This window comes from Phascolarctos cinereus, unplaced genomic scaffold, assembly GCF_003287225.1.
Source record: "Phascolarctos cinereus isolate Bilbo 61053 unplaced genomic scaffold, phaCin_HiC Scaffold_726;HRSCAF=1367, whole genome shotgun sequence".
Taxonomy (NCBI): Eukaryota; Metazoa; Chordata; class Mammalia; order Diprotodontia; family Phascolarctidae; genus Phascolarctos; species Phascolarctos cinereus.
In genome coordinates this window covers 329,941,287-329,957,871 of record NW_027556098.1, presented here as the reverse complement: position 1 = coordinate 329,957,871, position 16,585 = coordinate 329,941,287, and the positions used below count along the sequence as shown (strand labels likewise).

At 42.1% G+C, this 16,585-nt stretch overlaps 2 protein-coding genes across 10 annotated transcripts in view; both read left to right on the top strand.

Annotated features, from left to right (window-relative positions):
* Positions 1–4,493, top strand: part of SYTL2 (synaptotagmin like 2) — a 136,368-nt gene extending 131,875 nt beyond the window's left edge. For all 9 annotated transcript variants that reach the window (XM_020993723.2, XM_078156960.1, XM_078156961.1 and 6 more), the window contains 3 exons: positions 770–869; positions 1,616–1,821; positions 3,327–4,493. In XM_020993723.2, coding sequence (XP_020849382.1) covers positions 770–869; positions 1,616–1,821; positions 3,327–3,472 — 452 coding nt within the window. In that variant the 3' untranslated portion in view covers positions 3,473–4,493. The remainder of the gene's footprint in view (positions 1–769; positions 870–1,615; positions 1,822–3,326) is intronic.
* A 7,526-nt stretch (positions 4,494–12,019) lies between these two features.
* Positions 12,020–13,420, top strand: CCDC89 (coiled-coil domain containing 89). The gene has a single exon (XM_020993787.2). The coding sequence runs from the start codon at positions 12,188–12,190 to the stop codon at positions 13,301–13,303; it is 1,116 nt and encodes a 371-aa protein (XP_020849446.1). The 5' UTR covers positions 12,020–12,187; the 3' UTR covers positions 13,304–13,420.
* Positions 13,421–16,585: the final 3,165 nt, after the last annotated feature.

Here is a 16,585-nt window from a genome sequence, read left to right as displayed (position 1 = left end):
GTTTTGGAGATAATACTTAAGGTCTTTTCAAAATACAGAATTTTTTAAATGTCAAGAAATTTCAGTTTATAAATCAGAGAGATTCACAAGTGGAAGGGCTAGCTTTATACCTAGTTAGAATGGGAACAATCAACTCAAATGAAGGATTGGCTTATGTTAAAAAAGTAAGTGGCACCTCAGTTTATTCAGTTGTATTCAAGCTATGTGTAATAGCATGATTTCCTATGTAAGGTAATTGGGAAATACATCTGACTAAATTAATAATGTCTTGATTAGTACTGAATTTTGTCCCAGGCTCCCTAACACTCTCTGTCCAAAATGGCCACCACCAACCCTTCAGCGACATACAATCCCAGTTTTCCGCCTTCACAATTACCTCCAACTCAGACCATTCCTTCCTCCCCTCCTCCAGGCTTTGGATGCTGCCTGTTGGTTGCCCTCCTCCCACTGTGCCCCAGGGTGGGCAATCCGCTGTGCCACCTCCCATCTTCACGTCTGGCATGCCTCCTGTGGGAGGATTGAAACATATAGCTTGAATGAGATCACAGGATGCCTTTTCTCCCCAATACTCCTTTAAAAAAATCAAGACCTAAATTTTTTATTGTTTTTTTTTAATCACCTTTGAAGTCTAGTTTAAATGGCAAGTAGCTGAATAACAGGGTACCTTGTATAACGCTACAGAGCTGCAGTATGTAAAGAGAATGTAATGGTGAACTTGAACCCTAGTGGACCTTCTACAGTGTGACTTTCTCTCATTTTATTGTTGCAGGTAAAAAACTTGCTACAACTGGAGAAGTACACATCTGGGTGAAGGAATGCATTGACCTCCCCCACCTCCGAGGAAACCACCTGAATTCTTTTGTCAAATGGTAACATCGCTCTCAGGGTTGCTTTGCTCTTGGTGCTGTTGTACAACAGGTTTGGGGAGCCAGCTTTATTTTTCTAGATGGTGATCTTGAATCTCATAGACCATAGGTTAAACAAATTTACTTTTTGAGAGATAGTGAAGCATGTACGCAAAGGCTTTATTTAGCATTAAAGTTGGCAAGAGACAAGGTAATTTTGCAAATAATCTTCACCAGCACTTTCCTATACAGCCCACTTTCTGCTAACTATGTCAGTGATCTCCTTTGCAGATTATCTGTGGATGTTTTTCATTGGCCCCTTCGCATACTTGCAGGCCACCTGCCCTGTCAGCCCTGCCAGTGTGAACTTAGGGAAAATAAATACATTTTACTATTGGCTTACATAAAATATAATGGAAATATGGGATGGGGGTAGGGGAGTCATCTAACTCATTTGAAGCAGCCAAGCTGCCACTCTCACTTGTATATGTATACCCAGTGCCTAGCATAGTGCCAGACACATAGTAGGCATGTAATAAATGCTTGTTGATTGATTTTTGTAAACTGTTGGTATTTCCTCCTCTTTCATAGATAATTAAGAAGTAACTATATTATCCTTTCTAAAAAGATCACAATTGCCCCTTGTCTAACACCCCCCCCCAGTCCTATATGCCTATACTGAGTTACATAGCTGTATTGTGAGTAGAAAGGATACAGACACATTGGCTGACTTATGAAATGTGGCCTCACCGTATCATTTCTCTTTGAAGTACCATCCTGCCAGATACAAGTAGGAAAAGTCGTCAGAAGACAAGGGCTGTAGGAAAAACAACCAATCCTCTCTTCAACCACACAATGGTCTATGATGGTTTTAGGCCTGGAGATTTAAAAGAAGCCTGTGTAGAGCTGACTGTCTGGGATCACCACAAATTAACCAATCAGTTTTTGGGAGGACTACGGATAGGCTTTGGAAGAGGTATGACTTCTTACGTTTTGCAGCTTAACATGAGCCAAAAACTCCAGTGGGCTCATAATTTATCAAAATTCATTTTTGTTTTTTTTTCTATTTTTATTTTTTAAAAAAAATTTAAATGAAAATTCATCTTTATTCCCCTCTACCTCCTTCCCTTCCATTGAGAAAGCAAGAAAAACAAAAACCCTATTACAAATATGTATAGGCATGCAAAACAAATTCTCAGATTGGCCATGTCAAAATACAAATAAAAAAGTATATGTGTGTGTGTGTGTGTAGCTATACTTTAAATACATCACCTTTCTTTTAGGAGGTGGGTGGCCTGTTTTCTCATGAGTCCTCTGGAATCATGGCTGGTTGTTGTGTTGATCAGAATTCCTGAAACTTTCAAAATTGATTGTCTTTATAGTATTATTTCTCTGAAACCATGCCCTTCATTATTTCTTGTGGCACAGTGGTGTTCCATCACATACAGATAATAATAACAGATTTTATATAGTGCTTTAAGGTTTGAAAAGTACTTTATAATTATCTAATTTTACTGTCACAACAACCATGGAAGGCAGATACTATTGTTATCTCTGCATCTGTTAAATCACAGTCATGTCTCTGTCCCTTGTAACGGAAAGAACGTTGGATTTGATGTCCACAGACCTGGGATTGCATACCACCTCTGCTACTTACTACCTGTAGGGCCTTGGGCAAGTCTCTTAACCACTGTGGGCTTCTGCTGTCCCATCTGTAAAATGAGGGGGCTGGACTCAGTGAGCACTCCGAGCCCTTTTAGCTTTTGGTCTTCGATTCTGTGATTCTAGGAGGTTGCAGAGAAGGAAGGCAGTGACCTGCATGGGTAGAGTGGAATTCCTTCTACTAAGGAAATCCCAGGTCCCAGCTGTATCCCCAGCTAATTATTACAAAATTCTTCATCCTTCTCCTCCACCTTGGCTCCATGCAAGGTGAGGAGGGGCATGTGGGGTAAGTGTGGAACACTGCAGAGAGTGTCAGATTTTTCAGTGTACTGATTGGTCCTACTGAATTTTTAAAAATTATTTTTAATTTTTTTTAACAGTTTAAACATTGTTATAAGGATTATACCTCTGGGAAAGGAAGGGTAAAGATACTGAGGGAAGTCCAGGTGATGTAAAAACAAAAGATATCAATACAATTATTTTTTTAAAAAAAGAATTCTTTTTTTCACTGAGCTGAAATTTGCCTTTTTGTAACTTCCCCATTATCTGTGCCACAGCGTTCCTCCATTAATGAGGGTAATTGAGAGTACATTGTATGGGTTTAACATGTATTTGTGTTTAACTTCATTTTAACATGCATCTGTATACCTCCCTGGTAGAATGTAAGGTCTTTGAGTGCAGGAAATGTTCTGTATTTTAGTCTCGGTATCTCTGGAGCCTACCGCAGTGCTGGCATATAACTGGTACTTAATAAATGTTTTAACAAATAAAATTGAATATTCTGCTACTTTTAAAAAATGCATCCTTCCGATCTTTCAGGTAAAAGTTATGGGACTGAAGTAGACTGGATGGACTCCACTCCAGCAGAAATCTCTCTGTGGGAAAGGATGGTGAACTCACCCAACACTTGGGTTGAAGACATCCTCCCGCTCCGAATGCTGCTCATAGCCAAGCTGACAAAATAAGAGAGAGCCTCTCAAGGCCCAGGGGCTCCGTGGAAAAACAATATCCTCATTTCCCTGTATTAAAAAGTACAGCACAGGGGGCTTCCCTGGAAATCCCACCACATGGACAAAGACCATCACGTAACTTCCCTTGACGTCCAAGGCATGTCAAACTGCTAACCTGCACGTATCCTCACGCTCCACACCCAGAGGAATTCGAACAGCAAGCAGACATGCAATCAAGACGTCCCTTGAAATTAAAAGAAGCCCCCTAAGTGTGTTGTGATCCACATGAACTAATGATGCTGCTTCAGAGGGAAAGCTGCTGAAGAAATGGGAAATGCGGGTTAGTGTGTTCATGAGCTGATGCTACAGTGCCGTCTTTTCTGTATCTGCCAGGATGGGCTGCATTCCCCCTGTATCTGCTGCTTGATCATCAAGTATTCCCTCATTAGTTATAGATATTTAGGGTATGGAAAGCAGTTGCTAATAAGGGAAGGTAATTAATTATTGTCCTTGTTAAAAAAAAAAAAGCAAGTAAACAACAAGGATAAGGACATTGGTGGGGAGACAAAGGTTGGCCACATGTAAGATGGAAATCTAGTTGTAACTCATAGTCAAAGGAGGGATTCTGTCTTCAGTGATGCTAAATGTTTGAACAGGTTACATACTATCTGGGCAACCTTCATTTTAGACATATTTAGACATACCTATAAGCATATGGAGGTTCCTTGAGGGCTTAAAAAAATCTTAGAAGTATGGTGGTGCCACCCACTGGACACAGACGGAACTTCAGCCAAAGTTTTACTCAAATAGGTCTAAAAGACAAGTTTTATAATAGCATATGTAAAACACTGATCCTGTAAGGTTCTGGCCTTCCTGTAACTGGGCTAAGTGAAAGCAATGTATTTTGGTTATAGATATGCTTAGGATTAGAATTTAATTGCTAAATTATACCGTTCTTGTTTCCTGTGTATGTGTAATTTTAATATTGTATTTTATAAAACCTTTAGTCTTCAAAATAAATTATAACAAGACTTCATTTGTACCTTGCCTTTGGTCAGTTAGCTTATCCTTTCATTTGTATTGAAATCTTTGATGTTTTCAGTCCCAGAATTCAAATTATCCACCTGGAGTGGGAACAAGGGGGTGAAGATGAAACCTAGTTTGTTACCTGTCCAGCATTCCAGAAAGCGCAGTGGAAGGGTTTACTAGCTTTTGATTGGGAGGTTGGGGGATGGAGGGATTGGGAGGGGTGGGAATAAAGGAGCAGTCAGTGGGGGGATGGAGATTTGGGTTTGAAGAATGTCGACCAGAGTTCAGAATCACTGAGATGGGATGGGTATTTCGGAGTGGAACTATGTTACTCTTTGAAGATGGGTTTAGATTAGTTATCATTGTCCAGAAGGAGTCCTCCTTGGATGAACTTGTCCCAGGGTGTCTCTCAGCAGTGCGTGGCTGGCAATCTAGGGGAAGGAACAGATGTGGAGGATGCCCAGAAAGGGGCAAGGGAAGTCCTGTGGAGCTGTAGGCGACAAGAGAGGGTGGCTACCTGGAGCATGGTGGAATGGTGAAGAATAGAGACCTTCCTTTGATTGGGAACCTCCCTTCTCCTGCTGCACACGTCCTCTAAGAGAAAGTGGTAAGGGGCCAGGCTGACTCACATCTTCCACAACAGGACTTCTCCTCGTGCTTAAGATTTCTACTCCCTGCCACACCTGCCTGATCTCCCAGCGCAGGATGCTAGGGGACAGCCAGGGTGATTTCCACCTCCTGCTGTATCTGTCAGCCTAATGTCCTGCCTCCTTCAGGGTAGAGAGTCTGCAGGGAAAGGAGTGACTTCCCCTCTGATCTCAGGCCTTCCACCCCCTGCTGCACCTGTCCTCTGAGTGAAGAAGAGAACAGATTTGACTTCTATCTCCCGCTGCTACATCTCTTACCTAATCTCTAATCTTTGAAGGAAAGAGGAGAGAAGCAAGGCCTTCCATCTGATCCTATGCCTTCCATTTCCTGCTGCATTTTCATCCTGCCTGACTCCAGCTTTTGCCAAGAGGAGTAGCACCTTCTACTCAGTGATGCCCATACATACACCTGAAATACCCTACACGCTCCAGTTATTCTGAACCTCTGGAGATCATCATCCAAGCCCATCCCCCATCCCCTACCGCCCAACCCTTTATTCCTACCCCCTCAACTGTTCCACCCCTCATACTGTGTCCTCTGGAATTCCCAGGCAATAAACATCCCTTCATTCATCCCTTCCCACTCCTTCCACCTTTTAGCAATCACTGAGCCCTGGCTCCCTCTGATATTGCAGCCTCCCTGGCCACCCTTTCCAGTCCTAGCTGCGCCTTCACTCAGTATTCTGTGCTCCCTGAGTGAGGAGGGGGAGTTGGATACTCCTCGCTCCCCATTGCTGCTTCTAGGTTCTCCCTCTAGTTCCATCACTCAGTAACCTCACCCTCTTTCAGATCCACGCTATAGATATCTACTACCCAATCAAAATCCTGGTAGCTGTTGTCTACAGACCTCCAAGTCACTCCCCTCCTCAACTAGTTCAGTACCTGGCTCACAATTTTTCTCTCCTCCCCAATTCCTGTCCTCATACTAGGGGACTTCAATGTAAATATTGAGCCTTCCCTCAAATACCCTGATCTCTCAATTCCTCAACGTACTCACTTCCTATGAGCTACTCCTCCACTCCAGCCACACACAAAAATGGTCATACTCTTGATCCTGCCATCATCCACAAATGCACCACCTCTGTGTTCAGTTCCCAAATCCCTTGTCTGATCATAATCTATTGGCTTTCCGCTTCTCCATCTGCCTTCCATTGCATAACCTATTCTTCATCCTTTGACCTCTCAGTTCTCTCCCAGGTCATGACTCCTGCACTAGCCACTCTTTTTTTGTTTTCTGCATCTTGACTTTTCAATGAAAGAGTTCTTCTCTGCACTGTCGTCTTCTCTTGAATCTATGGCCCCCTTGTAACATTAATTGTGCCCTGCCAAATTTCAACCTTGGATAACTGCCACCATGTGCTGCTTTCACTCCTACATACATGCTGAATGAAGGTAGAGAAAATTGCACAACCATTCTGACTAGGTCCACTAGAAATTTATGTTATACAATCTCAAGTGGGCCCTCACTGCTGCTAGGCAATCCTACTCATCTCCTTTATCAACTCAGTATCCCACTCCCCACAGTGGCTCTTCCAAAACTTTTCATGCTTCCTCAAACCAAAGTTATCAGTGATCTAATTGCCAAATTCAATGACCTTTTCTCAATCCTCATTCTTCTTTATCTCTTTGAAGCCTTTGATACCCTATTCTCCTTAATATGCTCTTCTGTCCAGGTTTTCAGGACACCACTCATGATTATCCTACCTATCTGACTACTCTTTATCAGTCTTCTTTGCTGGATCCTCATCCAGGTCATGCCCGCTAACTATAGGTGTCCCACAGGGCTCTGTCCCAGGCCCTTTTCTTTTCTCCCTCTATACTACACTTGGCAATCTCAGCTCCCATGGATTCAGTTATCAATTCTGTGCTGATGATTTTCAAATCTCCCTATCCTGCCTCAGTTGCTCTATTGACCTCTAGTCTCACATCTCAAACTACCTATTAGACACCTCAAATTGGATGTCTTGTAGACATCTTTAGCTCAACATGTCCCAAACTGAACTCATCTTTCCTCCTAAACCCTCCCCGCTTCAATCTTCCCCATCCCTGTCAAAGGCACCACCACCATCTTCTCATTGTCTCAGGCCCACAGCCTAAATGTTATCCTCAACTCTTCATGATCTCTCACTCCCTATATCCAGTCTGTTACCAAAGCCTGTTGATTTCACTTTGCACCATCTCTTATATAGGCCCCCTTCTCTGATTGTGTCACTCCCCTGATGCAGGCCCTCATCACCTCATGCCTTGACTATTGCAACAGCCTGCTGATATGCCCCTGCCTAAAGTCTCTTCCCTCTCCAGTCCATACTCCATTCAGCTGCCAAAGTGATTTTTTTTGTTGTTTTTGTTTTGTTTTTGGTGAGGCAACTGGGGTTAAGTGACTTGCCCATGGTCACACAGTTAGTAAGTGTCATGTGTCCGAGGCTGGATTTCAACTCAGCTCTAGCCACTGTGCCACCTAGCTGCCCCGGACAAAGTGATTTTCTTAAAGAGTGGTGCAACCACGTCTTTCTACTCAATAAATCCCAGTGGTTCCCTATTGTCTCTAGGATCAAATACACAATCTTCTGTTGGCATTCAAAACTTTTTATACCCTATGTTCCCCTCCCCCACTTTTCCAGTCTTCTTCTTCCATACCTCTCACCCTTCAGTCCAATAACACTGCCCTCCTTGATGTTCCACAAACAAGAAACTCTGTCTCTTGGCTCTGGGAATTTTCTCTGATTGTCTCTCAAGCCTAGAATTCTCTTCTTCTTCCGCCTTCTGGCTTTCCTGGCTTTGTTCAAGTCCCAATTAAAAGCTCTTCTCCTATAAGAAGCCTTTCCCAACCCTTCTTAATTCTGGTGCCTTCCCTCTCAATTATTTCCTACTTATCTTGTTTGTACATATTTGTTTACCCGTCTCTCCCTTTAAATTGTAAGCCCTTGAAGAAAGAGACTATCTTTTACAAACTCTTTTTGTGTCTCCAGCACTTAACATAATGGCTAGTGCATAATAAGTACTTGATAAATGTTTATTGACTAACTGGTTAATAAACCCAGACTCCAAAAAGCAGGCTGTGTGGAGATGCAGATGACTAGAAAGTGTGCCTTACTGGATTGAGATGAAAAAGAGAGGAAGTAACTCTTATAACTCAAGAAATAACTATTTTTGAGAGGAAATAACTCTACTTATTCTCTTATGCCTCTTCTAGAGTGTATTGGTGGATGAGAGGATTTTTCTTTCCTCCCCTCACCCCCATCATCAGTTGTTTTTCCTTCCTTTTCAAAGAGGATCAATGACATTACAAGGGATGTTTTGACTTGCTTGTGAACTGGATTTAAGTGAGGCAGAGTTGCGTAAAGTAGTCAGCCTCATTCTCTCTTCTCAAGTCATCAAAGTCCAATGGCAGGACAAAAGTCAAGATGACCTGTGATGGCCTCAGATGCTGTGAATGACCTTGGCATCTTTGATGCCCATTGACCTCTAGGTACTCCTGCTTCAGCCACCTTCGTGGCCATTGGAACAAATTGTTCTATTGTGCCAGGGAAAATCTTTACTGGTTGGAGTAGACATCCCCCTAAGTCACCAACAAGTTTGAGGCCTGTCAATTACCCTCAACCTGGTTTAGGCCATCTGCTGAGACAGTTCTCCAGGGTGTAGCCACAGTGCATGCTACAGCTTCTTGGGGCCACAGGTGACAGTTGGGTGAAGGTGGACACCAAAGGTGGGGCTTAGTGAGCCCTCACACCAGAGGTACATCTTGCTAAAAAGTAACTCACCCAGTAGGAGACAACATACTCTGGAGAGAGCAGGCCTAGAGAGCCCAACAGGGTAACCTGTTTGAAAGATATGCTGCTACCTGGAATCACTGAAAGAAAAACAAAGACTTTAGAACACTGCAGTGCAATAGGTGTGAATTGACTTGGCCATTTGCACCCCCTCAGTATGTGCTTTTCTGCTAGTGTAATTAATCTGTGGGTGTGTCTGCTCTTCCCACTGACATTTGTTTGTATTTGTGGAATAGTATACCCCAGAAGTCTATGGGGGTAGTGCTCATAACTTCTATTCTTACAATGCTATTTCAATAAATGCCTTTGCTTTAAGCTGATTGAGTCCTCTGGCTGAATGGTGAAGGTAAGTGCATCAGTAGGGGCTCATGTGCTATAGTTTTAGAAGTGAAGACTTATGAAGTACCTTGAACCTGGGGAAGTTGTCCACTAGGCGACCCAACCTACAAGCATAAATCAAGAAGGTGGTTAGATAAAAGGGGGCACTTTAATCTCTTTTCAACTTTCCCAGCAGGACAGACTTTATCAAATGCAATTTCCCTACATTGATGAGTCAAGTAATCCAATTATTTAAGAAGAGAAAAATGACATTAGTCTGGCATGGCTAATCTTGATAAACCCAGGCTGACTCTTTTTGTTCCCTGCTTCCTCTTCTAAATATTCACTAACTCTTCCTTTAATAATACATTTATATAGCACTTGAGTTAGGCTCTAAGCCAAGAAAAGAAATGACCAGAGGGATATTTCTGGGTGTGAGAGCAACCAGTTCAAGCTATTGAAAGGTTGCCTGGGAGAGCAGGAACCTAGGAGTTGTGCCTAGAGCAAAGACAGTGTGACACCCTGCTTTTCTTCACGTAGGGATAACATACAGCAATTGATTCCCTTTGTAGAGACACAGGACTTCAGGTTAACAGGTCTTTGTGAAGAGGAACAAAGGTTTGGATGACAGTGAAAATGAGACCTCTAAACTTAAATATTCATGAAGCCTACCCTAATGCCCATAGGTGTGGGTAGCATATTTTATTAAAGAGTGTACCCATGGAACTTTGTTTAATGTAAACATTGATTGAATCTTCAGTAATAAAAGATATTATTTTTCTTGATCAAATTAAAGAAAGAAAAACAACTAAAATTATTTTTTTAAAGAATTGCTAAAATTTGTTTTTAAAAAGCAAATTTTGGGGGCAGCTAGGTGGCGCAGTGGATAGAGCACTGGTCCTGGAGTCAGGAGGACTTGACTTCAAATCCGGCCTCAGACACATAACACTCACTAGCTGTGGGACCCTGGGAAAGTCACCAACCCCATTGCCTAGCAAAAAAAAAGCAAATTTTGCAAAGGGCCCTGTTAAATTAAATGTTTCTTAACTTAAAATACAGAAGAGTCTTTTCAACTTTGTCTTCTTGGTTAAAAAAGTCCCTTTTCTAATACCAGACCGTGCTGCACTGTCACCACACTGCCAGCGGTGGAGTTTAAGGACTAATACCAGGAGGGCTACCTTTTTAAACCTTAAAATTTTGACTTTGTTGCCTTCTATGTTCGAAGCAAACAGAGGCCTGGAGTTACCAACTGCAGTCTGAGCCACATTAAAAAAGTGGCTTAAGCATTAGAGAAGGGGAAAAAATTTATTGAGATAATTTTGGCCTGACTGTAATAGGCTGGAGTCCTGGAAGCAGCAGAGGGCCTCCTGGGATGGGAAGGAGGAGGGCAAACACCCCACTTGCTGAACAGGACCTGGGATGTATCTGCAGAAGTGTCATCTGAGCAGGAGAGGTAGCCCTGCTGAGAGTCTGAAAGGTCCTATGGGGACTTTTCATATTATCAACTGAGTCACTAACCAAGTCTTCCTCCTGCTCCAGAGCCTTTCAGAAACAATGAAGGGCAAGTGAGGGGGCCCTAGAGGAAGGAAGCAGCAGTAGAGGCAATGGCTACAGCACCCAGGGGTTCCCAGAGACAGCCTCCCCCCCAATAACATGGACAGCCCCACTGCCATGAAAGTGCTGCTGGCACATTGGATTGGGCATTCAGGCACACCCTTATCCATGCCTGTGCTAATGTCCCAGTCTAAATGTGCTGTCTTCCTCCTCAAATTCCTTAAAACACTTTGGCTCTTGCATCTGCCCCCATCATTTACCAGCTTAATATTAGATGTATCTGTGTACATCAAGTGCCTATTACATAATTTCATTTAATAAATATTTGTTGATTGACTAAAACTCCCTTTTCTATCTCAAGCTCCTCAGCACCTTTCTGATACAGAGGGTGCTTATATATCGAATTAAATTGAATTGAATTGTTTTCTCTAGGTCCAGGGAGCTCAGAGAGACCTTTGCTAGGCTAGAGGTAGAATCAAGGTGGAACTGGAAAGAACAAGTTGACTTTACAATTTAGCACAGCAGAGCTCTTAAGCTGAAAATGACTTGGTTCATAATTGTGTTGTATGATATATATATATATATATATATATATGCTGTCAAGTCAATAAATATTTATTAAGTGCTTACTATGTGCCAGGCACCGTGCTAAGTGCTGGGAATACAAATACAAACAGAAAGACAGTGGCTGCCCTCAAGAAACTTACATTCTAATGGGGAAGAGGACACCTAAAAGGAAGCTGAAAGGGGATGGGGGGAGTGGGGGGGGAGTGGGGGGAGTGGGGTACCCATCTCCAGGCAGAGTAGGGAAAGTTCAGAGAGTCCAGAATGCAGCCTGTACATGTGGTTGGCAAAGCTTCCTTTCCAGGCTTTGATTCTTCCCTCCATCTACGAATGTTCAAACATGAAAAGTATATTAAGCACTGTTTTTATCTACAGGATATTTTAAAAGTTATAATCTTGGCTCGGAGCTCAGTTACTACTTAATAGTTAGACATTATAGAGTATCAAGGAACTTGATACGTTTTCCAAGAAAGAAAGGAGGAAAGGGCCGGAGAAGATTTATTACATCCAGTTTGCTTTGTTTATTCCTGGTGAGGAGCAAGGCTGTCAGCTTTCTTTCCATAGCAGTTGGCTGGTAATTGAGTTAATGAGTGAATGACAGGCAGAGCTAAGAGCTGGGGCTAGGTGAAAAGCCAAGACCAACTGGCCACAGTTGTCTTTGTAATGTCTCAGCCGTGCCTTCATTACATCACAACATTCTGAGCTTTTCAACCAATCATAGAGCTCCCCAAAGGATAATAAAAACAGTTTGAAAGTCCAGAAGCCTCCATAGCAACACTAAACATCCTTTGAAATTGCTGCAACTAGACACTGAGCTGAGAGCACCGTTTTAGGGAGCTAGTGCTCTTATGCCTCAGAAAGAGAAAGCTCCCCAAATGAATTCTTCTACCTCACCCTCCAAAGTCACAGGGGTGGAAAACACATTAAAAGAGCCAGATGATGATGATATGGAGTGCAAAGAGCTAGAAGGTTTGAAAGAAGCCTTGGAGAACCTCCGCGGGCTATCTAGTGAAGAAAAAAATGAAAAAGCTATGTTACGTTCCCGCCTCCAGGAGCAATCTCAACTCATCTGCATCCTGAAGCGCAGGGCTGATGAGACGCTAGAGCGCTGTCGAGTCCTGGAGCAGCTCAACACGGAGCTGGAGGAGAAAAGGATGAATGACGCGGAAAGCCTGGAGGCCCAGACCCAGCGCACGCTGAAGCTGGAGGCCCGCTTCATGGACCTGGCCGCCAACCACGAGGAGATGATCCGCTTCAAGGACGAACACAAGAGGCAGAATGTGAAACTGAGAGAGGAGAACGAAATCCTGAGGAGGGAGAACAAAGAACATTTCAGCCAGGCCCTGAAGGACCAGGAGGCCAAAGTGTGTCAGCTCACAGCCCAGGGAGAAAAACTGTCCAGAGAGCTAGAGGCCCTGAAGGGGAAATGTGCTGAAGACACCAGCCGAGCCAAAGCCCGAGAGAAGGAGCTGATGGACCTGCAGTGCCAGCAGGCCAACTCCCACGCGGAGGAAACCAGCTCCCTCCAAAGCCAGCTCCAGACTCTGGAGGAGCTGCACCGGAAAGCCCTGGCGAAGATGGCCAAGGCGGAGGAGAAGCAGAAGGGCTTGAGCTCCGAGCTGAGCAGCCAACTGGAAAAAGTGACCAAGGAGAAGGAGGAGCTGCTGCAGCTCTCCATGGAGAGGGGCAAAGTGCTTCAGAACAAACAGCTGGAGATCCAGCAGCTGGAGGAGAAGCTGGAGATGGCGGAGACAGCTCGAAAGAACGCGCTGGATCGTTTTGAGCAGGAAGCTGCCACCGTGAATAGCAGCCTGAGAGTTCAAGAGCTGAGCCGCAAGGTGGAGAGAATCCAGAAGGCCTATGATGAGCTCTGGTTGCAGTCTGAAGCCTTCAAAAAGCACAGTCTGGATCTTTTAACCAAGGAGAGGGAACTCAACGCCAAACTCCGGCACCTCTTTCCATAAGGCGAGCCTTGTTGCTCCTGCCGACCTCAACCAAAATATGTTTTCTTCTTTACTGGAACAGTAGCCAGCCTTCCTTTTATTATATTTCTATTACATAAAGAACAGTCTTGAGACCCACTTCATTGTCACGACTTTTGTTGTTCCATCATTCAATTTTTGGTTCCACCACCTAGAATACACAGTTTTGTTAGATGTCATTTGTTTGCCTCTAAAATTCGATCCTCTTCAGAGCTCCTTCCCTCTCCCTGACTTGTGTCAGGGTCTTTACAGGCTCCTGGAAATTCATTTTCAGCCTTTGAGATGTCAGTGGGTGGGACTTTCACCTGGCTACAATCTCGAGGGATGTAAAATTATTCTTTGTGTGCAATGATATTTTCTGTTTCAAAAATGAAGATTCACACCTTTAATATCTACCTAGGGAGGTTTTGATGGCTATATGTCTAGTCTATCTTCCTTAAGTCATATTACAAGTGCATCTGCTGTGATGCTGTGTCACTAATGCCTGTGGGAGAGAGCAAATACTGTTAAGTTCCTCCCCCCACCCCAGTAGGCAGACCTCACCACAGTCAATCTGTATAAGAAGTGTAGTTCACATTAGTAAAATGGGTTTATTTCTCAGTTAGTTTATAACTTAGTTCTTAATTATTTTTTTCTTTAATAGAATATTCAAATGGGAAATACTGCAAAAAGCTGCAAATTGGTTTAATATTGCCAACACAATATGCTAATGGGAGAAGGAATTTAATAATTGAAGTACCGGGAATACAAATTTCTGTATTTTGGTTGTCATGGCAGACTTCTTTTGTGAGATCATAAGTTTTATTACTGTTGACTATACTATGCTTATTATACATTAGGCTTAGGTTTTTTTCTTTTCTATTAGTATACTTTCTTCCATTGAAATGTTTAGTTTTTTTAAAATCAAAACAAAATTCATACTTATGTATTTGGAGTACTATGCTTTGGAGATATCTGGACAACCACAGAACTATAAATAAACAGTATTGTTATACATACATCTTGGAAATTTCATCAGTGTCTTTCAAGTATTTATTTACATGTATATTTCCCTATATCCGTGTAATCAGACAAATTAATGTTATTTCTAGGCATTATAATGAATACACCTTAATTTATTTTATAGTATTTTTCTAACTCCCCACACCACCCCACACCTTACAAGGTTGGCTTATCAGTATAAACTTTCTATAGCACCAAAGATTGCCAACTATTCCATGTTTTGTAGACAGCATTGTTTAATAATAACTTAATAAATAAATGTCCAGAAGTTCCAGGAAATACAAGTTTATATACTTTATTTTTAACCATATTTCCCAAACTATTATATATCAACACTATTCACTCTCCCATTTTTCCAGAAGGATTCAGGAAAATAAATACTCTGTCAATAACCAGTTTGCATGAAGAGCTATTTCTATACAGGGTGTCTCAGAGTGCAGTTAACTGCACTGACTTCTGGGATATCTTGTCTGTCTTTTTACATCACAGCGTAACAATGCCAGAAAGCAGAATGAGGCAACAGTACAAATGTAGCTCTTTGTTGAAGCTCTACATAAAATGGTGAATCAGGCAGGTTAGGTAGCACTAGTATTGGGGTAGAGCTAGCTTAAAAGTTGCCATCAGCTGACCCCAAAGTATGTCAGTCTATTAATACCTCCTGAGTTTCAGGTGCAGACAGTATAAATCAATCTCTTTAAGCTAAGTAATAATTTATTTTTAAAAAAATGATTTATTGATGTATTGAAGATGTCTAACTATAAGCACTTCATTGATTACACCTATTTGGAGGACAGGAATGAAAAGCCTGGTGGAATTTTAAGATTAACAGAAGTTGGAGGTGAATTGAATACATTGGAACATTTCTAATCACCTGATCTTTCTCCTTCCTGCCCATATTACCCTTCCCTCTAACCCCTAGTTTTATCCTCTGCCATGAGGAACTGACAAATTTCTGATAAGGGTTATCATGCCTATTCATTTACCCCAGCCAATCTACTTTCATTCTTCTCCTACCTTAGTTAGTATTCTATAACACTTTACCAATGTGGCATTGTAAATAGAGTTTAGTGACCATCTAGTCCTACTCCCTATCCAAAATATGCCCTCGAAAACCTCCCTAACAAATGGGATATTTAGTCTCTAAAAAGATGTGGTTGATGTCAACTCTGCAAATACAGTGTGTTATTTATGTGCCTGACATGAGACAGTAGTACACATAGAGGCAGTTGTATGTTCATTCAAGAATTATTTATTGAGCACCTTCTATGTGTAAGTTATACAACACCATGCCCTTCTTGATTCCAAGTTCCTTAAGCAGAGTAATTGCTAAAAGGCATAGTAGAGAGAGTACTGGACAGGAATTTAGGAAGACCTGAGTTCAGATCCAGCCTTAGACACTTTACTAAGTGTGTGAAACTCTCAGCATGTCACTTAAACTTTATCTTCCTCAGTTTCCCCATCTGCAAAAATTGAGACAATAAGAGCACCTATCTTCTAGGGTTGTTGCAAGTATAAAATAATATTTGAAAAGCTCTTTTCAAAGTACTTACTATGTAAATGCTAGCTATTATAATATTGTTATCATCTCTCTCCTTAGCTCTTAATATGATGCCTTGTAATAGAGTATGTGTTTAATGTTTGTGGAAGTAAATTATTGCTTCAATATTGCTTCAAGTCTAAAAGGGAAGATAAGATCTACATAAAAGAAACCAAAACTTTAGTTATAATGCCAGATACAATGTAGAATTGCAAGAAAGAGAGGTATGAAAGTTAAGAAGACTGAAAAGATCTCTAACTTTGACTTCCTTTCTTATTGTTTATCCTTCATTCTCAAAGAGGACCAATGACATCACAAAGGTGAGGTCTTGACTTGTGGGTGAATTAGATTTAAGTGAAGCAGAATTGTACAAAGTTGTCAGCTCACTCCTTCACAGTCATCAAAATGCAGTGGCAGGACAAAAGTCAAGATGACTGACATTGGCCTGGGATGCAGTGGATGACCTTGGCCTTTCTAAATTAAGGTCTTTCCCAGGCCAGAACCAAATCTCCAGTGTAGCCAACTGGTTATCTTCACCTGGGCATTCTGCCAGCCTTAAAACTAAGTTTGTCCAAACTCCAACTTTCCCTCTCTACCTTAGAACATGGTCATTCTTCTGATTTCCCTATTTCTCCTCATTAAATTCTTTATGAATTCTCTTCATCAGTCACACCCATTCCGGAAATGTTACTCATTTCTGACGTCTCTTTCTCCCTTATCTCACA